At 35.0% G+C, this 23739-nt stretch overlaps 2 protein-coding genes across 5 annotated transcripts; both read left to right on the top strand.

Moving 5' to 3' along the window:
• The first annotated feature begins 3482 nt into the window (after window positions 1-3482).
• Window positions 3483-9040, top strand: LOC110699267. Its single transcript, XM_021876766.1, has 4 exons — window positions 3483-4098; window positions 4931-5205; window positions 8259-8415; window positions 8560-9040. The coding sequence occupies exons 1-3, from the start codon at window positions 3819-3821 to the stop codon at window positions 8325-8327; spliced, it is 624 nt and encodes a 207-aa protein (XP_021732458.1). The 5' UTR covers window positions 3483-3818; the 3' UTR covers window positions 8328-8415; window positions 8560-9040.
• An 880-nt stretch (window positions 9041-9920) lies between these two features.
• LOC110699266 (nuclear pore complex protein NUP88-like) lies at window positions 9921-19167 on the top strand. Of its 4 annotated transcripts, none has more exons than XM_021876765.1 (10): window positions 9921-10390; window positions 11537-11688; window positions 12465-12587; window positions 13117-13261; window positions 13587-13648; window positions 15214-15427; window positions 16518-17435; window positions 17845-18094; window positions 18407-18679; window positions 18820-19167. In XM_021876765.1, the coding sequence occupies exons 1-9, from the start codon at window positions 10058-10060 to the stop codon at window positions 18676-18678; spliced, it is 2469 nt and encodes an 822-aa protein (XP_021732457.1). In that variant the 5' UTR covers window positions 9921-10057; the 3' UTR covers window position 18679; window positions 18820-19167. The 4 variants fall into 4 exon arrangements, with proteins under 4 accessions (XP_021732457.1, XP_021732456.1, XP_021732455.1 ...); XM_021876764.1 differs by having other exon boundaries at window positions 18804-19167; XM_021876763.1 differs by having other exon boundaries at window positions 18407-18710; window positions 18804-19167.
• Window positions 19168-23739: the final 4572 nt, after the last annotated feature.

Below are 23739 nucleotides of genomic sequence, written 5' to 3'. Positions count from 1 at the left end.
GAAAAATCCTACTTGGAAGCTCAAGCTTGGGAATTTCACACCTCCAAGCAGAATTCGTTGGGTCCCTCCTCTCTCTACTATACCGCTCCTCTTACTCATTGGATACCTCCCCCTGACCTATGGCTAAAATTGAACTGTGATACTTCCTTCACAAATGCTTCTCAAGTTGCAGCCATTGTTGGTATTTTTCGAGATGAACAGGGAAATTGGATTCTTGGTTTTCAACAAAAATGTCGACTAAGATCAGCTTTTGATAGGTGAACTCAGAGCTATCCAACTGGGTCTGCAAATTGTAGCAGAGAAGGGTTGGACTAACATCGTGATAAGCTTAGGTTCAAGCCAAGTTGTGGACCTTATTTCCCGCAATGAAAGTGTGAAAGATGCTAACCTTTTGATCATACAAAAATGCAGGGACCTTATGGAGAGTATCCAGGGAATTAAGCTATGCTATGAAGGGAGATCTGCTAATAGGCTGCCGATATTTTAGCTAAAAATTGTAGGAAAAGTGTCTCACAAGACTTTAATGTTCTTCATTTAAATCACCCTCCTGGGTACATTGCTGATGTAATTTTGGAGGATAAACCTCCCTAACCTTACTTTTTTAGTCTATTAGATTTTCCTAGCTTGCATCAAAAATTATAAAACCTCATAATAATAATAATAAATAGTCGGCTTATGCCTCATGTTTGGACTTTTGGAGGGTTATTTATTGACATTTTTATAGATATGTTCGAGAATATACTTGTATACATCTAGATATTTAATACACTTGAGAGTTTTTTTTTTTTTTTTTTTTTTTTATACACTTGAGAGTAATTGAGTACAACTTGATTTTCAAAACAATATAAGACACAATCTAGGAAATAATGTCAGATGTGTTAGTTTTGAGTATGTATCATAAACTCAAAAACATTTTGTTGACCTTTTCGTTCATATTAGTGTGTGCGCCACACAAACCCATAGCTTAATTACAGTCAAAATATGGTTGTCATTGAATTACATAAGTCAAAAGTTTGAATATTATTTGTATCATCAATTCCATGCTAAAATTTTGAATCAAATCATATCATATCATTTAATTAAACTTGTTAACATTCGAAATTGAAGTCAAATGTTTCCCAAACATTTTTCTCAGGTTACCAGTATAGTAGAATTCCCAGGAAATTTCTACATTTTAAAAATATGTTCATTTTCCTTTTTTTAACCGAGTCATGGCTACGTACATGTTAATCATTTGAGTTTCACATTTTAATAAAAATAAATAAATTTAGAAAATTGTGTTGAGCAGTTATTTTGAACATATGTACCAACATTGGAAATTGCGTCACACCGAAAATTTATCATAAACAACAAAAATGTACAAAAATAAAATAAAATCAAAGATTGTACTATGAGATTTATTAAGGACAATTTTTTCTGCATGTGATCACATGATTTCATGGGGGCGGTTCCATCACTCCCGGAGTACTTGTATTTGTATGATGTGGTTCCATATCATTGAAACTTAGGATATTTTACATTATGTATAATGTGCTTGTATTAATTTGTTGATGTTAATTAACTATATACTTTGTATGTTTTGTTGGTATATAAGGTATGAATAGAATTTTTTATTTTTATTCTCTATGTTCAGAAAATAAAATCATGTATAATTTGAATTTATAACTTGTCAACATGATCGATTTTGAGGTTTCTCGAAAGTTTTTAGTTTTTTAATTTGATTGAATCATTGGTAATTTTGTTTTGATGTTGCCATGTTATGTGGGATAGTTCTTCTTTGACTTAGGACTAAAAGATTACAAAGAATTGTAGAGAAAGATAGTGAGAAAATTAACGTGTTTTTTTAAAATTAATTATTTACTTGCATTTAAAAATAAAAAATAAAAAAAATAAAAAAAGTCAATCAACACTAATTCTTATTTACATGAAGTGGGGATATAATCAATTGATTAAGGGATATGTAATTTTTGAAAAGATTGAAATTTTGCCTATTGACTACAGAAAGTCTTTTAGACTAATGAAAAATTGATTTTAATATTATTGTTATTCACCTATTGTAAGTGGAGTTAAAATGAGTCGAATGTAATTAACAATATATCACATGTTCTTTCAAAAAAAAAAAAAAAAAAAGACAAAAAACAATACATCACATAATTATATTTTATTTATATATTTTGTATTAATTAGAACTATTTGTCAATACTTTCAACATTTGACCATAAAATTAAAGTCAAAACATGTCGTTTTGGGATGGAATGACTAATGAGTAATAGTGATTGTTTGCAAGTAGGACTTGTTCACTCACAGGCCTTGCCTCGCTTCCTAGTTTTTCTAGAAATTTTATGAGTGAAAGACTTTTGATTGATTATCTAAAATAACTTATGTGCTATATATAAATCACTATAATTTTCGTATAAAAAAATAAAAAATAAGCCTAGGAATGAATGCACCTTTTTGCTATCTTGTTTTCCCCACATAATCATCATAATAAATGTGTGCGCATTCATAAATATCATGTATAATGACAAAAATAATGTTACAAGATTTTGAATAATTGAACAATTAAAATCAACTCAACCACGTCAAGATTTACACATGTTAAAAAAAAATAAATTATTATATGTGGCTGGTCACACGGTGTGGCTAACCATTATAGGGATTATATTACTTCGTTAGTGTAATAGGAGTTACTTGGTCGATTGTGTTACTTTGTTATTTTATAAGTGGTCACACCGTGTGGCCAGCCACACACAAGACGAGCTGAAATTCTAGAACTTATGATATCTTCCACCTTTCAAGCAAAAGTTCAAAAAAAATTAAAAAATAAAGAAAATCTAATTGTTGGTTGTAATTTCAACTTTTATTGATGTTATAATACCCAATATGTCAAAGTTACCTAAACACTTTTAATTTTATAATATCGTTGTTCGTTCAAGGTCATTTATTACTTAAAACTCTTGAGGTGTAGGGTTTATTCTGTTCACCTTATTTTCACTTATTTCAGGTCTAATAATATAAGTTCAGTTCAGAAAAAAAAAAGTTCTGATAAGGGTTGTTCAAGTTTAAATTACAATTAAAATAAGTTTTAATAAGGTCTAATAAGTTCAGATAAGTTCAGGTAAATTCAAATAGGGTCAGATAAGTAAAAATCAAGCAAATAAAACACACCATATCTTAAAACACTTTTACTTTTACATGTATTCTTTTAAAATTTATTCTTTTCAAAATCTATATAATATGAGTAGATGTTATACGTGTTTTTTAAAAGGTAAATTTAAATCTACAACAACTACGAGTTTCTTAACTTTTGTACAGTGAAGGGGGCAAATTACAAAAAAGAACAATTGTATTGATAGTAACTTGAGGAAGACTTTTTAGTTAAAGCCGTTAAGTCTAGAAGAAATTTAAGAAGTGGGCAAATACTAAGTGAGCTTTCTTTGACGAGTAACGTCCGCGTATGTAAATTTCCTAATCTTTGTCTTTTAATTAACTTCAACTTCCTTTCACCAAATATTTAACTTTTTAATCAAAATTAAATTTTAAAAAATTCCACGTCATCATAATACCCCACGACTCTTCCTACTCTTGGTCAAATTTCTCAACGCCTCCGTCTCCTCTTTTATTCTCCCTTCTCTATTAAAACCTTCCCACTCTCCCTTACACAATTCTCCTCTTCTAATTATTTTTGTCTATCTATCCTCCAGATTATCTATCTTTGTACATAATACGGGCTCAGACTCGGGCTCAAACTCGGACTCGGACTCAGACTCAGACTCGTCTCGGATTATTTGAAAACCCGAAGGGGAAGGAAAAAAAAAATGAAAAACATGGGGTTTCTTAAGGAGGAGAAATCAATAAGGGTGATTAGAGCAATAAAAACAGTGTTTTTCTTAATTACTTTGCTAATCTCTTTTTTGTTCTTCTCTGCTCCTGTTCTTCTTGCTGTTGCGGATACCATATTACCTTCTGCTTTGTTCTCTGCTTCGTCTCCTTTTCTTTCTCCTCAATCGTTGTCCTCCCACCTTGCCAATTATGATTTCAGATACTCTCTTGTTGATATTCCGTTGATCTCCATACTCCGTTCCCTCGTCATCATTTGTAAGTTTACTTGTTTTTTTCGTAAATTCTTGTATCAGACGGTCTAACTTGCCCGTATGGGCTTACACAACCAATAATGATTTTATTTTTATTTTAGGTTTTATTAGACAGAATAATTGCTGAATATAGTATGAAAATTAAACGGGTTTTATTAATTTGGTACAACTGTTTTAGGAATAGGGAATAACTTTATTTATTGCATTATTCGTGATTTTTCTAACGAGTGTTCATGGGTACTTGTTAAGCTAACTCGTTATGTTATTATGGTTCTACAAGATTTCTAAATTCAGTAAATTGTTAAGTACTTAATTCACCTGCCAAAACTTGAAATTTGATGGTCACCATTGATTAGATTAGGAACTTTATATCTTAACCTACCTTAAAGTGCGCTTACATATCAGAATTGACTAATTAAGGGCTTAATAAGTCCAGCAAACTAGTTGGCTTAATTGGTTTATTATTTTATATTTTTATTTTCTGACAGTAGTTGGCCCAATTGTTGTTAGGCGTTTTCATGTGTTTTCTGAATAAATTAATAAAGTTAATTAAAAATGCTCTACATTCTCATAATCCCATATGGAATAAATCTAATTAATCTTTATTTGCATTAATTTTTTTCTTAATACGTATGACAATTCACTAGTACATACCAATATACCTATATACGAGTACCATAAAAATAATGTGATAATTAGCGAGTTTAGACACCGTATGTAATGTGTATTTCATGTAACGATGAGTGACAAGTCTGATAATGTATTAAATTTTTCTGTTATGTGTTTATTTAAAGTTAATGTATTGAGAATAACTCGTTATTTATTGTGCTGTATAGGTGTGTATAGCTGTTGTGATGGGCCGAAGTTGTCACGCGGGCCCTATTTGTGGGTGGTAACAATATGTTCGGTACTTTCGTTGGTGTTTGTATCATTAAAAGCCCCGTTCGTGTTTGGTGGTGCAAATGGTGCCGAGAGAGGGTACACTAGAGTCACCGAGGTTGCATTATTCGTATGTTCTTACGTCTTGGCGGTTGGACACGTGTTTGTTGCTTATAGGACCAGTTGTCGAGAACGAAAAAAGCTTCTTGTTTACAGGATTGACATTGAAGCTGTAAGTTCCCTCCATCCCTAGCTCAATTTAGTTGCAAGTTAAAGTTAATTTCATTCAAGAAATCCCCTTACCCCCCCCCCCCTAAGTTGAGGACAAAAGTACAAAACTAAGTAACCCTGTGCTAAATAAGATAAATGACCAATGTCCCACGTTAGCAACCCAATGGAGTAGTTACTAAAACGACACATTTTTTATTTGTCGAATTAACAAAATAATTCGAGTACATAATTTAATAACAATGTTGCAAGATGAATTAATTTGGTTGGTACATAATGAAATTATTATTAGTATGGAATTTAATATTGATTACGCAAAATTGGCAACTAAAAAGTGTAAGTTATAGGTTTCTGTTTGCTAGGTGGCTTTGATGAGTTGGTAGAATATCATTAAAAAGATGCCAAGCTAATTAGCTATGCACTAATTAATTCCTAATAGCATATCTTAAAAAAGAAGATAAACCAATCAAGAGTGGGGTGCTGTACCACTAAAACAGTTGTAATGTCTCAAAGCTAGGAATTTATGATCTGGAACTTTAATTTTAAAAAAGTGGCATAGGAAAAACTCTATAGCTGTATGAATGGATTGAAAGATAATTTGACATTTTCAACTTTTAATTACTCGGTACCCATGTCTTACCGTGTACCCGTCTCTCATAATAATCTCAAGTAGTGATACTACTCGTTTTCGTATGAACACTTTATTTAGAAAATGAAAAGAGAAATAGAATAGATTCTATTCATTCTAATACTCGTATAAAATTTGAAATTATTCTAAATAGAAAATTGGGTTTAAATGAGAACAAAAGTTTGAAACATAAAAAAAGTGAAGATCAGATTCGATTAGAGGATGATCATTAATGAGTTATATGTCCTTATAATATATCTACCTAAGCCATGACGATTGAATTAGCCATATATATGAGTCTTAGCTCTTAAGAGATTCTTGTTGATGGATTATTGTATTCTATTAATTCGTACTTCGTATTATGAAATAACATGTTGTGACAAATATTAATTTATTGAAAACACCTAGATTTATATTTTCTTGCTGTGGCAAAGAATAATCAAATTTGGGAGCAACTTATAGTAAGCGTTGGGGGAAAGTCTTACCTTAAAATTGATTAGTGCTTTCGCACGAAATTGCTGTGAAATTTTCAACGTTACATTTTTATTCAGTCAAAACCTACCATCTTACCACTAATTTTATTACTCTAATAATGCTTTTAGTCCAAACAATATGCAAACACTATAGGATATTTTGTTTTGTTTTCTAATTTAAGATCTTTTTCATACTCTTGAATACATTCAAGAAATCATTTTCAAATCCAAACCTACCCTCCCTAAGAAATAAGATCCAAAGAGATGATCGATACTTTTAACATAGTAATTGTATCGATTGTCTCTATGTATGTATATAGGGACAATTTTTTCGTTAATAATTATGTCGTATTTAAGGGTTGAATAGAGTTTTTGACAATACACGAGGGTCTTAGGAGGGAAGTTTCCAATTGTAAGGACACCTCTTCCCAACAGAAAAAGCTTATTTTGATACGAAGTAATTTAAGTACTTATAGTAATTTAACGCTGTGTTAAATTTATTTTGTTGTTGCTATATGCTTTTCTTAACTCTAAAACACACACCTAATTATATTATTCTTGTATTGATATGAGGTCCCCGCTTAGAGATTTTTTGACAACCTCGCGTTGAGTACGAGTGAGGAGATCACATCACATGCATAAAAATTAAATTAGAAGTTATACGTAATCAAAGAAATACATCAACATGGTGAAGTACACATATATGCATGATTATCTAGAGTTGTGGAGTGATTAGAGCCACAATTTCATAATAAGATCACTTCAATTGTGAATCTTTGTGATCACTAATTTGTTATTGTTTTGATTATTTGTTGAATTATTGAATTAGGTGTATTCTTCATGCGTATTAGTTGCTTAATCAAGACATTTTTTTTTTTTAATATAATATATAGCTTTCTGTCCTATTCTTTTAATTACTATATAAAATGTAGCTTCTTAATATTATAAGTATAACGAACTCCATCCATCATCATACTTTGAACTTATCTTGAATAGGGTCGTGTATTGATGCCATTTATCAGATATTTGAAAACTTACCTTAGACTTATTTGGCTAATAATTCTCCCTCTATTTCAAGATAACAGTCAGACATTATTAATATCGTGACTTTATGTTCTAGGTGGGTGATTGGAGGGATAGGTCATGAACTCATAAACAATCAGATATGTGAAAAAATACCACTTACTTACATCATGATGTGTAACGGAATAAATAAATTTAGGGATGGGCGGTTAATTAGGTCCATATGTTCATAAATATCTACATCAAATTGGTATTATAGTAATGAAAAATAAATAAAGCAAGAAACCCTTTGGTCTACGGACTATGCAAAGGTAGGGACAACTTATCCATTGATGAAGACATATATATTGGACAATTGAGTTAGCTTTGTCTATGAATCCACTTGTATTACTAATTATGGGAAGAAAGAAATAAATGGTTTAATCAAGAAAATTATAAACCTAAAATGACGTACTTCTGATGTTAAAATAAGAGAAAAATTGAATGAGTTGTATAAAGAGACAATGAATAAAAGCCATTGTCTGTAAGGTTCTCTTTTAATCAGGTTTTGGAATCCTTTCTTAATCTGAATCATCAAAAATTGACATGCTTTTTTAATTTTATTGGTAGTATAATTGACATGTTGACAAGTCTTGACACAATTGCTACTTTAACCATGTTAATTAAGCATATTTTAGAACTTTCTAGGCAGTATATGGGTCCCGTATGTTGAAAATTTAACTTCAAGATTAAAGGGTGTAATTTATCATCTCCTTAAAAATTGTACATTTTTCTTTGTTGTAGTTAAATATCATTGTTTTGTAAGAGAGATATGATCCTTTTGTTCATACATCTTAATTTGACTTATAAAGAATCCTTTTAATCTTACAAAAATCTTATTTCCAACATTTATATGAATTCTGATTTATTTGTCAATCAAATTGTTGTATGTAGGTTAATTCAGCCTGTAAGAAAGGATTTCCAAGATATGAAAAGTTGTTACATGAGGAAAGAAAGAAGTGAAGCATGTACAAATTTAGAGCATTAGAGATGAACTTCGTACCCTTTCTCATAAAAAAAAAAAGGGGGATCTTCGTACATTATTTTAAAGGTAAGATTTCCATGTCCCAACAAATCATATTCTTCTGAAAAAAGGTTTGGTCACCTAATTGTCTGCTTATGAATCTAACAATTGCAACATGATTGTATGTACCTTCCTATTATTAACCCTCTATTTTTCATTTTCTATATGCAGGATAATTTTCAGTATCGTACACATAAAATAATGCATTTCAAGAAGTTCGTGAGAAACGTATCCATAACAACATAGGATTGACATACACATACATCCTTAGAGGCCTTTAACTTGTGTTTGGTAATGAGATTTACTATCGATCGCATCTCACTTCTCATCAGTTTAGTTATGATCTCCTATATTGTACAGTTTTTTGTTCTTTTTTATATTCTTTTTTTATCAAGGATCAAGACTATGTATATAATTAAGGAGAGAGGAACTATTAGTATGAATATCAGTAGGCAAGCCGAAGGCACCTACAATTTTCTTGGCCCTCCAAAGGGGTGCATCTAGCTAGTAAAGTAGCAAGTGTGATTTTTTCAAGTTGTTGCTGTATAAATTGTAATTATGTTTCTATCTTCGACACTTTTACACCATTTTATAGTTATACGTGTGATATACGATGTGTTTGGGTCCAATTTACTTTAATTGGGCCAGTCCACAAATGTTTTAATTATAAGCCCAAGGCTAGGTTTAACTCTCTAAATATAAGCCAAGTCAGTTAAGGGTCTGGTCAACATGGCAAGCCCATTTGACTTCAAGCCTTCATTCTCTTCTCTATATATTCATTCAATTCAAGTCTCAAGTAATTAATACTCTTGTATAGCCTTTTCTCTCTAAACACTTTATTGACTTCGGCATCGAAGGGGTCTTCCTCGGCATAACCCCCGCGGCCAATTTACGTGTGTTTGCTGTGCAGGAAACCCTCGTTCTAGTCATCAGTTGAGCCGAATCCAGTCTTCAGCTCACCAAAAAAGGTCCAGACGTAGGTCCTATTGTTTTCATTCGAAACACGATGAATTTCATTATAATTGTTGTTGTTGTTACTTAACCATTGTTTATAAAACACCCCAAGCTTATGCAAATGAAGATTAAGTACAAAAATCAATTGTTCTCGTTGGTACACCCTAGTAGTATAATAAAATAATTGATTGATTACAATTTGCTCAAAGATTTACAATGGATTTTGTTCCTTCGCAATTTTTCCATTACTATTTACTATATCGAATAATTTTTGACTAAAGATAACGACTCAAGATTGATGGATCTTTTGCATCAATCTTTTCATTACTACTCACTAAATTGAATAATTAACGTAAAAACACTATTAAATTTTAATAAAACAAAAATTCAAATCACACCAGGCCACGAAGTCGCTTGAGTTGCGATTTGTGAATACATGAAGTATTGAAATTCCAATTTGAGCTAATTTGGATTTTGGATCCACTTCTTTGGTAACGGGTTAATTATGGATCCAAATATAACCCAACAGCCCAATTACTTGCAAAAAAAGCCCATTAAGTATTTCATACTTCGTGCACCTCCTCAAACAAGACACTCTCATCTCTCTCAATTCCAAATCTGCAAAAATTCTCCCTCCATTTTTCTCTCTCATAAAACTCCCCAAATTAAATTTAAAGAGAAATTTAAAACTGGATTTCCCAGAATTTTCTGAAAAATGAGGTTCAATTTCGACATTGCAGAAACTAGCAATGAGAAAAATCAGCACAAATCGAAAACCCTAGCTCTTTCTTCATCTCCCTCTTCTTCAACTCCCAATGATAAGCAGATTCAATGGCTTCCACTTCAAGATCATCCCGTCTTCTCCTCCTCCGCCACCGTCGAAGGCGGCGGAATTTCGCCGGAGAAGCGGTTTGCGATGAATCTAATGGCTTGGGATGGAGCTTCTAGAATCTACTATTGGGATTCCGAGAATAATTGTCTTCATCGTTTGTCTGTTCGTTTGGGTGAACCTGAACCTACTTCTGTTGTCGCTGCTTATCCTTCTAAGGTTTGATTTCTCTTTTTATTTTGCCCTAATTGAATTGTGTTTATGTTTAATTTTGGAATTTTTGTTGTTGTTGTTTTGGAATTTTCAGGGGTTTAGGGTTTATGAAGTTCGGGGGTATAAGGTAGTGATATGAAGGGTTAATTGAGCTGAAATTTAGTCGACTAGAGGATTTTATTTTCTTGTACCTTTTGCAATTGTTCGATATTTCTTCTTAATTACTAGTTTTATAAGGCTGATTGAACTACTCAGGTTAGGAATTACGAGTTCCGAATTGCTTCTGCAAACAACGTTAGCTGCGCTTTAGCTAATTATTACTATAATGAAGTACATTAGGCGGGAAGATATGGTTTTTGGGTAATCTCGGGGGGGTGGGGGTGGGTGGGGGGGTGGTGGGGGAGGTAGGGCGGTGATGGAGAATTGGAGATTGCCAGGAAAAGGCAGTTTGTCGCTGCAAGTCTGCCGTTCAAGTTAAATTGCCTAGCTTGTAGTCTTCCCCTCGCCCTGGGGGTCATTGTCTCTCTCCATATGATGCTTCCCCGGATTCATTACTACCCTCACTGTGTTTTACTGGTGAGTGAAAATGTTGCCTTATAGTATGAATTCTGGTCACCTAAGTGGAAAAAATAACGGCCAATACCGGTCAAGAAAGAAGAATTTTATTCTGCATCATGATGAGAGAACTTAATGTCATAGAATCATCCTGGCGACTGGGAAAAATTGAATTGTAATTACTATTTGGAGGAGGAAAGTGTAACTTTCTATGGAGGTTTTATACTTTTATGTACATTTGAAGTCTATGTCCTCTTTTCTTTGTGAGATTGCTTAGTTCGATCGTAGAAATGTTTACTTACAGAAGTTGATGTTGCACTGGCTTAACACTTAAGGATTTACTGAAGTTGGAAATAAGAGTAATGTATCAAGTTTCTATGTTGAAGTAGAAGATAGTTTGAAAAGGTTTATATCATGCCCTGATATGTGGTATTCATTATTTGGATTAATTCAAGTCCATGATTGTCAAATCAATCTTTTTCATGTGTTGATCCTTCTTGCATTAGTCTTGTATTTTAAATAGTATTTTATGGTGCCTTTTGTCTCTTGGATAAGTATCTTTGACTCTACTTATTGATGATTCCATCCTTGTCATAGGTGCTGCAAACAGATATTGAACTCGACTTTCATGTTACCAAAATCTCAATTAATCGAAATGGATCAGCATTGCTTCTTGCTGGTTCAGATTGCATATGTGTCATGTACCTTTATGGATGTACTTCTGCAAAGGATGGTTCGAGTATTTGCAGGTATGCCTTATACGGACATGTTATTGCTAACAAAATATAGAGCGTATAGCGTGTGTTCTAACTGTGTATGCCCTGGAGCCTTTTATGCCATTAAAATTTCTTTCAGAATTTTCTTGAAGCTTTAGGATTTGATGTATCTCAGGCATATGGGATGCTTCATGTTTTTCTTCATTTATTCCCTAAATTGGGCAGGGCTGGCAAAATGGAACTTATCAATTTATTTTTGCTTTTTTTCTTATAGCCAGTCACTATGTTCTCTTACTGACATTAAGAGTTATTGTGGTTACAATGCAATCGTGATCATGCGATTTTGCAGAAGTTAAAATGTTTCAAAAGCCTTTATTTAACTAGAAATAAATTATCGACTTCATGTTGCTTTTAAAATCTAAAGTGCAAGGGAGATACCAGAAAGGTATTATGGGGTGAATGCGGGTTGTGGGTTCTTAGGAGGTTGAGTTGAGAGTTGGTGATGCTGAATGTTAATGCAAAAATGGAAGCACAAAGGAAAAAGAGTCTGAGATTAGCGAGATTTGAAAGATGGAGTTCTTTGCTCTTTCTTTCCTGAATGCAATGCCTGCAGTGCTTTCTAAAAACGGGTGGTGTTTAGTGCTTTTTCTGGAAATTTTGAATGGGCATCATTTAAAACTTCATGTAATAAACATTGAAAAGTTGCCTGAATATTTGTAGGAAATTAGTGGTGCTCTGCCTATAGTACAAATTTACATTTTTGCCTCTTGCTGGGCATTCACAATTCACAATCTAATTCTTGCATGCAGGACTGTCCCTGTTGGTTCTGAAGTTTATGATTATAGTAATAGTGCTATCCGCATATTGCAAGTGACATGGCATCCTTATAGTGATACACATATTGCAGTTCTTTCTTCTGATTCCGTTTTCAGGTAATAACCCCCTCCTCCCTTCCAAAAAAAGCTCTAATATTATGAGGGGATTTAGTAGTCATGTATAGAGTATATTATTGTGGTTGATGTTTTGGTGTGTTAATTGATTTGTACACTGCTCATTCCTGAACAATATGTATAGATTCAGTTTTTGGATGATAAAAAAAAGTGAGAATTTGCCTTTAATTTTTTTTTGAGCTACTGTCTTTTAAGAAACTTTGTTTAACACTCACCATTTGACGTTACTCATGACTTGTTGAATGTTAAAATTATGACCCCTAAAATATATTCTCTCTTTCTTCCCATTAGTCGCATATGGGCTTGATTTTGTGAGTCACAGCTGTCACACTTTAAGTTCAGCTCACGAAATCAAACTAATTGTGTTATAAATGTTTGAAGGAAAACACCTTAATGGTAATCGTTTTTTCGGATTGTGGTATATAATAAGGTATCACGTATCTCTTATTTTTCTCTATGTTTTTTTCTTGTTGATGCCACTATGACTAATTGCCTTGGTTTCCTTTTGTAGAATATTTGATTTGTCATCTGCTCTTGATCAGCCAGAGCAGGAGTACTATTTGCAGCCTTTAGAGCCAGGTAGATCCCGGCATGCATCATCAATTTGCCCTGTTGATTTCTCCTTTGGGCGTGATCACTTATGGGACAGATTTAGTGTGAGTCCTGCTGGATCTGATCAATAAGAGTATTGAAATTTTACCTTTTTTCAAAGTTTTAACAGTGAAAGACCGTTTATATATGTTATGCTCTTTGTTGGGTTCTAGATGAGGGCTCATAAGTCATAAAGTCTAGTATTTACCCAGACACTTGTCCTTCTACATGCTTACTGTTTTTTTGACGCAGCTTCACACGAAGTTTTCTTGTTTAATATGTCATGTACTTAGAAGTTTGACATAAAAAATGGCTATAGAGAGCTGATCTCTGAGTGACTGCTGTTTATTTTTAACTTGCTACTTATTTCTCCTCCTTGCCATTTTGCAGGTTTTTGTTTTGTTTAGTGACGGCTCTGTTTACATTCTCTGCCCAGTGGCCCCATTTGGAAGGTACAGTTTCTACACAGTAGTTATACTTGTAGTATATTCTGTGAAGTTATCTTCTAAAACTTATGTTAGATATGGACCAGTCTATTATTGATATTGTTGCTCAAACTGGATTTGCCTATCAAATGATATTGATTTATTATTGAAATGCGAAGAGTTTTCTTAATACTAGCTAGATTTGGCGAAATAAAATCGTACACTATTACTTCTAAAGTTCTTATTGATCTGTATCAGGTCTGAATCTGACCTGAAACCAGATAACCCAAACTGATATTGACCCACAATGTGAACTAATGTAGCTAAAAATCTATATGGCCAGTTTGATTGTATTTTGATCATAAGCTAATTGATTATAGAAGTGTCGATATCATCCACCAATTTTGAACAAATTTGAATTATTCCGTACAATACCTGATTGGAAAGATCCATTTCTAGGTCTAATTATGGTATAAATCTCAGGTTTTGTGAAGATAATAGCTTTTCTGCTTTGTCTAATCTGCTTTTCCTCATGTCTCATAAATTGTAAAGGTTAGCAACAGGTATGGATATTAGAGAATAATACTTATGCCTAGATTGTCAGAGCATCTTTGTGGTACCCACCCTAAAAAATTGATTAGACAAATGACAATGGAAAAAACGTTTTTTTTTTTTTTTTTTAATAACCAGAAATACAAATATATCATGCGGTACTTAAATATTTCTTCAACCCAACTTTTTTCTCCACTCACTTGCCTCCCAATGTTGACCTCCCTTACCGAAGAGTGTCTCTGTACAACCCTTTGGCCTCCGCTCCTTCCTTTATGAAGAAAGTCCCTGTAAAACCTTTTGACCTCTCTCTCTGAAGAGAGGCTCTGTACAACCCGTTGGCCTCCTCTGAAGATATTCTCTGTGCAACCATTTAGCCAAATGAGAAACTCACCGGCTGTCCTGTTTCTTTCTCATGTGCACTTTCCTTCCCTCTCTCTGATCTGAAGGCCTTCCTATGACCTATGTGGGCTATGTCATAAATGGCGGTGGTGAAGGGTGGAATGACTGGAGTCACTTTTGCATAATTTAGTAGGCAATGGAGCATCAATGACACCAGACGAGGGCACTGATTTCAAGTTCCTGTCTCTCTCTGGCCTGGCTCTCTTCTTGCACCATTTAGACAATTTCTGTTGGTGATGGGGCATGGGGCAACTGAAGTGAGGGTATTGAAGGAGATCAGAACATACTTCTTGAAGTAAAGGAAACTTTGATGGACTGACTTTATTTTTGCTCTTATTTTATTTCAACGTTGGATTATTCATGAATAATTCCAAGATTTGAGGATAGCTTCTCAAAATGGTCCATAGTTGCTGATTATTGAACATATTGGCTATTTTGGGATTATTTTCATTTCCTTTTTGGGGTTTTGCAATTTTGGATCAAGTTTTACATAAAAGGAAAAAATGTGATTTATGAATTCAGACTTCTGCATTCGGTATCAGTGTTTTTGTCATGTATGTTTTGTATATCTCCAGTATCCATGATCCTTGAGCATGGTTAGTGATCGTTGTCTTTTCTTTTTTTATTTTTATTTGTGACAGTGTATTCATGTGGGAATCAATAGCAGAGATTTACAGTGATGCCCAAACTTTTGGTCAGAAATCTACCAACTCAACAGCTATTAGCAATTCAAGTCTGGCTATATCTTGGTTAGAAGCAACATTTCCTGAACTAGACCAAGGAAAGGGAGCTAGTAGCATCACAGCTGTGAAAGCTTGTCCTTATGTGGTGATAGATGCTTCACTTTCATTGCAGGTATTCCTTAATTGTTGTAATTCATGTTTGCCTTTTCTTCAGTTGCTTAAGTGCATGCCAATGGGCAATTGAATTGAATTGAAGCATATTTTTTGAATACATACCAAGTAATTCAGATTAGCTCTCAGTTTATGTGTTTGTTTTTCCCCCTCCTGTTCTATGCTGAAGTATAAACTTAAATGTACACCATCGAAGCCATTATATTGATCTCATGATGGTGTTGGTTTAAAATAGAGGTTGAAAGGTTTTGTAGGCTCGCTTCGATACCTGTATGGTTGTCTCAATGAATGAGTGGATCTGACACTTGGTTTTTCCTTCTTGAATTAGAAATCGGGTTTGACTTTTGATCCCCACTAATTCTAGTGTGTTTGTGTGTTTTCCTTTTTGGGGTGGGCTAAAGCAATCTAACCTATCTGTGATTACTGTTTGACTCAATCTTATGAATATTTTGCTGCTCCTCTAATCAACAAGCTTTTATTTTGGAAATGTTTTTCATCTGTCAGGGTCTCAGCTACCCCTTCACTGTCAATTATTGCTTTTTTTGTCGTTATTCCTATTTTATTTATAACCATGTACCCCTTTACCATCAATTACCGCAATATGTTGTTATGCCAATCTTCTTTGAAATTGTACCCCTGTATTTTTAAAATTTTATTGTGTAGCCTCTATACTGTAGAAAGGGTTTTTTTTTTTTTTTTTATTTATTTATTTATTTATATATATATATTTTCTCTTTCTTCTTTAAATCATCACTCTCTCAACTGTCAATGATATTTTCTGATAGTCACAGGGGTACAGGATTTATAGGCTTACTCATGGGGTTACTATTACTTGATAGCACGAACGCTTTTGCTACAAAGATAAGAACTAACTTTGTTTGGTGGGAATGGAGCTTCTGTAATTCTGTATATAATTTTGTTGTCTAATGCCACTTTTGGGGTGGATTGGGAACACCATACTGGTAAACTGGGCTGTTATTAGCTTTATATGAAGATGAAACTAGTCATGCAATCAGTGTTTTGTTACATTATAAGCATTTTATTCGATTATCTGACTCCAGAAATGAACGATGTAAGTATGACTTTTCCAGGGCCCTCTTCGTAAAGTTTGTCATGGCGAGGAAGATGATCCTGGATTTCGTGGAGCAGAATGTGGTGGCCGTGCTGTGAGTTTTCTGTACAACTCTGTTGGCAAGGACTCAATCTTGGTGACTGCATGGAGTGGTGGACAGTTACAAATTGATGCTCTTGCTGACGAAATTCAACCCCTTTGGCAAACTGGGAATCCGCCTCATCTCTCATTTGATTCCCATGATCGTATACGTGGGTTTGCTATGATATGTGAATCAATTGCAGATCAGTTTTCTGTTGTAAGGCTTGACCAGCCACTTGATTATTGTGATTGGTCTGGTCATCCACCTCCTCTTTTAAGACTGGCTATTGTAGATTTGGCTCTGCCTAAAATCAAGGATAGTGACTCTCTAATTTCTATGTTTATTGATCCTCTTATTTCTGAGAGAATATACTGCCTTCATGATGGAGGTGTAGATTCAATAGTGTTGCACTTTCTACCATTTACGCATCAGACCTGTGGAAAGGATGAAATGATGAAAACCCCATCTGTACATCCAGTTGTAAATACATATGAGGGTTCAACAGGCGCTTCCTCTTCTCTTTGTGGTTTTGTGGTTCTCTCTGATTCATTTGGATACTCGTGGATTGCTGGAGTCACTTCTACTCGAGAATGTATTGTGCTAGAGATGAAAACATGGGATATATTGGTTCCTAGGTTTACAGACACAGAGAAGAGGCCTGCCAAGTCAGAAGAAGCAAGAGAAAGGATCACACCAGACATTATAAGTAGAGAACTCCTTGCTGGCCCTCAGATGGTTATTGTTCCACAAGGATCTAATTTGCGAACAGTTGCTGCTGATTCTATAGAAGGACGTTCAGCCCTGCATCAGTATTTCAAGCTTTTCCATGAAAACTACGTGGAATATGCGCATAAGGTAAGGAAAGTATATTCATGTATGTGAGCATTACTTGGGACCTAAACCAATTGAATTAATATTACTTGGCCTTGTTGCTCTTGTTTCTTGAATACTCTGGTATGGCTGTGATTACTATTTTAATCTGATCTGTTCGATTAAAGGGGGTTTGAGATAATGTTGTTGACTTGTTATGGCATTGGCTATAATCCTCACTAGTTTGGTCTTTCTGGATCCCCTCATGAATTTAGAGGAACCATAACACCTCTCCAGGCCCCGAAGATAAAGCAAGGGAAGTAGTATGATATAAATTTACGGAGTAATAATTTTCGGGATTTCAAATCGACTGGGTACCTGAGTCTATGTTGCTTGTGTGGGCTCCTTATATTATATTTATCTTATTGAATCGGATTTTCCATCCTGTTTCTAGGTGTATTTTGAACTCAAGCATCATGGGCCTCATCTGAATAAAATTATTCATAACCTGCATGCAAGATTAAGTGAAGCTAAGCAGAGGCTTGTGAATGTTGAGAATAAACAGCCAGGACTGGATGATAGGATCAGTCATGCAATTGTGCGCCATGAATTTCTGGAAACCCGCTTGCAAAACTTGAGAAAGTTCCCTGGAATTCATAAAAAGCCATTGACCAGAGCTGAGCGTGAGTTCAAGTCAGAACTTGGTACGGATCTTATTTACGGCTAGTTTTGTTTGTTGGTTGTTAGCAATGTTTATGATTACAGTTACTGCATGCCCACATCCTAAGTAAAATACAAGCTTACCACTCTACTATAATATATATAATGGATATAATAAAATATTAAGGTCCCCAAACTCGCTTGTGGGCTGTGGCAACCCTCAAATCACTCGAGGAATCTAATGGGACTGAGTAAGAAAAGCAATTTGCTCATTGTCTGTATTTTAACAATTCACATTTTTAATAATCCTTGTCAATATAGAAGAAGGGCTAATATACATTTGGCTACTTTTGCAGACAGGTTTACGACTGTTGAGCTGGATGCTTTGCAGTCTTCTGTTGAAGCATTGAATGCGAGGTTAAGAAGGTACACCCAGACTCTCAAGGGGAAGATGAAGCCGAACTACCAGAGAACCCCCTCCAAAAAGAAGGGCTTGGTACAAGAGTCCCAGCTAGACCAATTGAAGTCCTCACTTGAGAAACTCTCTCTAGTAAACAGTGAGAATTCAAAGAAAGTAAAACTGGTAGAATCTGCATTGAAGGATTGGGAAGATGATACTTCTAAATGAGGTCAGATATAGCACCTGTTGTCATGTTAACGGTATGGATGTGGCTATTGGTGTTCTGTGAATTAATTCATGTGGAGAAACTGTCACAAGCTCCTCGCTTAGCAGTTTGACTGAACAACTTTCAGATGTTTTGTCCAGCAGATGCCAATGGAAAGATGTTTCTGCAACCCTGAAATGCCAGTATGCCATTAATCACTTAGTGGTTGATTGAAAAGCTTTCAGATGTTTGGTCTAGCAGATGCCAATGGAAAGATGCTTGTGCAATGTTCAAATTCCATGTAATTGGTGGTGCAGTGTGAGGCACAGAAGAACTGTGTTGTTCCTTAAATGTAGATTTTAACAAGCACTAACGTATTTGTAACATGGATGGGAAAATTGTCTGTTGCTCTATTTTGTTGTAAATTGGGTATTTAGTAGGGGTGGGACATCGGTCTGGCAGTTCGGTTTGACCTCAGTTTGAAACGGTTCGGGTTAAAACGGTTTCATTTAGACGGCGGGTCGGTTCAGTTCGGTTTTGATTAGTCACAGGTCGGTTCGGTTTCGGTTTATTTTTGTACGATTTAAATTCGGTTCGGGTCATAAACGGTTCGGTTTATAAACAGTTCGGGTCATAATCAGATCGGTTAGAAACGGGTTGCTTCAGGGGCGGATTTACTCGGGTCAATGCCGGTTCGGTTTTTAAACGGTTCGGTTAATAATCGGGTCGGTTTGAAACAGGTCGGTTCAGGGGCGGGTTTACCCGGGTCAATGCCCGTTCGGTTTATAAACGGTTCGGGTCATGATCTGACCGGTTTGAAACGGATCGGTTCAGGGGCGGTTTTACCGGGTCAACGTCGGTCCGGGTTCATATCGGTTCGGGTCATGAACAGATTATTTTGAAATGGGTCGGTACAAGGGCAGGTTTACCCGAGTTAATGCTAGTTCGATTCATATCGGTTCGGTTTATACTCGGTTTGGTGCTAAAATCGTTCGGGTTAGTTTGGTAATCGGTTAATTGGATCGGGTTGAAATCGAGTTCTAAAAAGTGGTTTTGACCAGTTAGCGCATTTTGTTTTATATCAAGTTGGGACTAATATTTCCATTTCATTAGCGGGTCGGCATAGGTTGGTGAAAAAAATAATGGATCGAGTAGAAATTGGGTTTTAAGAGGTTTTTGACCGGTTAGCTATTTTCGTTTTATATAAAGTTGGGACTTCGTCACTTTATTTTCAGACATCGGATTATATTCAATTACACAAATCTTCATTTATTCAATTATTCTATATCATGTTAATATGTTATTTTTCAAGTTTGGTTATACTCTTGTTGTTGTTTATTCGATATTATCATATTAGTCTATTACAAATTTATAATGTATTATTGTTTCATTATTAAATATATATTATTAGGTTATCAGCTTCTTGTTGGATTGTTTTAGATATCGTGTCATGACCATGTTTTGATGAGTTGCTACTTTGAATACGATAAATCGATTCAGATATCAGATTATATAGAATTACAGAAATTCTCATTCATTCTATATAATGTTAATGTGTTATGTTTCAAATTTGGTTATAGTCTTGTTGTTGTTTATTAAATATTAGTCTATTACAAATTTATAAGGTATTAATGTATTATTGTTTCATTATCAAATATTATCAGGCTATCAGCTTCTTGTTTTAATTGTTTTAAAGATCGCGTCATAACCATGATTTGATGAATTGGTACTTTGAATACGATAAATCGATAATTGATATTGTAATAAACTAATAATTTAATGTTACAGAACTATATTTGGATGTTTAATTAAAATCACGATTATTCAATTTCCCATTAGTCTAATAAAGTAATAATTGACAATTGTTTGTAACTATTTTATAATTTTGGTGTTAAAGTTATATTGCTGAATTACTTTGTTGTCTTACCCTCTCTAATCACCTTTTAAGATTACGTGCCTACAAGGCTGCAACATATATATGTTGCAACTTGCAAGTTAAAGAAAACGGGTGGGGAAGTAGAAGTATTCAATTAGATCGATCATCAACTGTTTTAAGTTTTAATAATCAGATACATTTATCGATTATCTATACATACCAATGATAGTATGATACCAATCGTACCATACATTATTATTTATTACATATACTGATATACATATAACTAATATACATTAAATATGTCATATTGAATCAATTCCAATTTCCAAACATTTGTGTTTCTTACACTTTATAAGTTACATAAAGTTAAGAGTACAGTAGTGTTTTTATTAGTACGTAGCTATGAATAAAAAAAAAACATACTATCCAAATCCATTATCCCATGATCCGTGTCACCGTCTTATATTAAATATCAGCCATTGATTTGCATGTCATCTAACGGCCTATCATCGCACACATTCCAATTCACGATCCGTGTGTTTTCTTTTCCACCAATCAGATCACTCTTATCATCGTCTCTTTAGTACACTTTTTGATTTCTCTCTCGTTTTCTTAATCCTCTTCTGTAATATTATCAATTTTTTGAAGCCATGGCTGCTAATATGCTCACTGCTCTCTCGTTTTCTCTCTCATCTCCTCTTCCTTCTTCCTTTCTTCTTCTTCCTTCTTCTCCCTTCTTCCGTCTATGTTCTCCTTTCTTCCATCTCGTTTCTCCGTCTCCGTCCACCGGCACCACGCACGACGGTTTTTATGGTCAAATTCGACCACGAAACTCTAGATCTAGTTGTTTCATGATCGAATTTGGCCTTTAAAAACCAAATTTGAGGCCAAATTCAGGATTAATATATAAGGTGTTTTCGTTCTTCCTTTTTTTATTTTCTGTTTTTCTTTTTAATTTTTTTTCAAGTTGTGGGCAACGGAGGGGGCCGAGTTAGGGTGGGTGCGGCGGCGGTTAGACTGGGTTCGGGTGGGTGGGGAGGGAGGGAGTTTTATGGTGGGTGAGCAATTAGAGTGAGTTGGGGGGGTTTCGAGGATGTTGGATTTCGTGGGGGTGGGTGGGGTGGGGTTACGGTGGGTTTGGGTTTTTTTTCGATTTTTTTGTATGGGGTGGGGTGGGGTGTGTTACGGTGACGGTGGTGGGTGTGGTAGGGGTTGGGTCTGTTTTTTTTTTTTTTTTTTTTTTTTACAGTGACGGTGGTGGGTGGGGTGGGGTGGGGTTTGTTAAGGGGTGGGGTGGGGTACGTTACGGTGATGGTGGTAGGTGGGGTGGGGTACGTTACGGTGATGGTGGTAGGTGGGGTGGGGTATGGGTCTGGGTTTTTATTATTTACGGTGACGGTGGTGGATGGGGTGGGGTAAGGTTTGGGTCTGGGTTTTTTTATTTACGGTGGGTGGTGGGGTGGGGTGGGGTGGGTTACGGTAATTATGGTGGGTGCGGGGGTGGTGTTAGGGTGGGTCTGGGTTGACGTTGGTGGGGTGGGGTGGGTTACGGTAACGGTGGTGGGGTGGGGGTGGGTTACGGTAACAGTGGTGGGTGGGGGTAGTGTTAGGGTGGGTCTGGGGTGATGGCGGGGGTGGTGTTAGGGTGGGTTACGGTGGTGGGTGGGTGGAGAGTGGTTGGATTGGGTGGGTGGCCAAATTTTTTCATTTTTTTATTTAATTTATAACTCCTAATTTAGTTATACAAGAATATAATTTTAATTTTATAATAGCAAAAAAATTTACAAATTTAAATCAATAATTATATGTAAAAAAAATTGTATAGTTAAATTACATTAAACATCAAATATATTTCGTGGAATTCTAACAAATTGTTAAAGGCTGCAAATAGTTCAATTTGAATGGAACGGGTTGTAAATGGTTCGGTTTAAATAGTTTGTAATCGGATCGGTTTAAACGGGTTACAGTTTGAAAATAGTTCGGTTTAAACGGTTTAATGGGTTATAACAGTTCGGTTTAAACGGTTAGCGGGTTGTGAATGGTTCGATTTAAACGGTTTTTTCCTACGGTTTAAACGGTTTCGGTTGATAAACGGTTCGGTTTAAACAGTTAGCGGGTTAACATTAATCGGTTCAAACGGTTTGGTTTGTTATTGGTTTACGGTTCGTAACGGGTTAACATTAATTGGTTCGGTTCGGTTTCAGTTTGACATTATACGGTTCAGTTCGGTTTTCGGTTTAAAATTAGCGGGTTATAAACGGTTCGGTCCGTGATGGTTCGGTTCGGTAACGGACGGTTTCACGGTTCGGTTTGAAAAGTCCCACCCCTAGTATTTAGGGTTCCATGTAGGAATCAATGTCATACGATACTAGCATTTAACTAGTGGCAAAAGTTAGAATTTTGCTGTAACTTTTTCGGTCTTGAGCATCCTAATTAAATTTTTTTTGATATCTGCTCTTGTATGAGAAATTTAGAAATTTTTTTTTTTTTTCCTTCTTCTCTGGTGAAATATCCAGAAATCCCTGTATCATTTCAATTCTGACGATGAAAGGAAAAGTATTCAGATTTGCTAACTATGGAAACATCAATTGATATTCCTTTTTGGCTGGATTAACAAAATAGTCTTGGCAGATGTGTAGCCGGGTACACTTTTGAGGCGCACCTGAGTGTATTATAAAATTTGTATCTCTTATACACAACTTTTGGTAGCGAGTGTTCATTTTGTAGCATCTGCACTTGATAGACAGGCAACCAGCCTCTGAAGCACCATTCATTTACTTTCTTCCGCCTCCTGAATTCTGTTCTATAAACTCATAGTATAAACTTGTAACAGTTTAATTGCATCAATGGTCCAAGTTTTTCGGCAGGTTCAGTACCATCTTCATGTTCAAGTACAGAAAGATTGGCAGTATCCCAACTTCAAATCGATCCATTCGATATCTGGTCACGCAACCAGACATACGTAATTACATGCATGATGCATCGCTCTTAATTTTCATGTTGGGTGTTATTACGCTATAAAGCTTGTTTAACTTAAAACTTCTTGGTTCTCTCGAGTTCTGTTCCGAAAATGAAAATCGTAGCTCATCATTATGAGTGTGACTAATCTTACGGGTTAGCACAAGAAGCTAAAAGACAGTGGGGTTAGGGAATTGAATTGAAAGGGTTAAAAGTTGACAAGAAGTAATGAAAAGCAAGATGAGAG

The sequence above is a fragment of the Chenopodium quinoa genome, unplaced genomic scaffold (genome assembly GCF_001683475.1).
Source record: "Chenopodium quinoa cultivar QQ74 unplaced genomic scaffold, ASM168347v1, whole genome shotgun sequence".
In the NCBI taxonomy this organism is placed as follows: Eukaryota; Viridiplantae; Streptophyta; class Magnoliopsida; order Caryophyllales; family Amaranthaceae; genus Chenopodium; species Chenopodium quinoa.
The sequence above is the reverse complement of the archived record's forward strand: the minus strand, read 5'-3'. Positions and strand labels throughout refer to the sequence as shown.

Coding starts and splice junctions, on each gene's coding strand:
- LOC110699267 (XM_021876766.1), top strand. CDS start 3,819: ATGAAAAACATGGGGTTTCTTAAGGAGGAGAAATCAATAAGGGTGATT. Junction 4,099..4,930: donor CCGTTCCCTCGTCATCATTT/GTAAGTTTACTT, acceptor TGTGCTGTATAG/GTGTGTATAGCTGTTGTGAT. Junction 5,206..8,258: donor ACAGGATTGACATTGAAGCT/GTAAGTTCCCTC, acceptor TGTTGTATGTAG/GTTAATTCAGCCTGTAAGAA.
- LOC110699266 (XM_021876765.1), top strand. CDS start 10,058: ATGAGGTTCAATTTCGACATTGCAGAAACTAGCAATGAGAAAAATCAG. Junction 13,262..13,586: donor ACTTATGGGACAGATTTAGT/GTGAGTCCTGCT, acceptor GCCATTTTGCAG/GTTTTTGTTTTGTTTAGTGA. Junction 13,649..15,213: donor CCAGTGGCCCCATTTGGAAG/GTACAGTTTCTA, acceptor TATTTGTGACAG/TGTATTCATGTGGGAATCAA.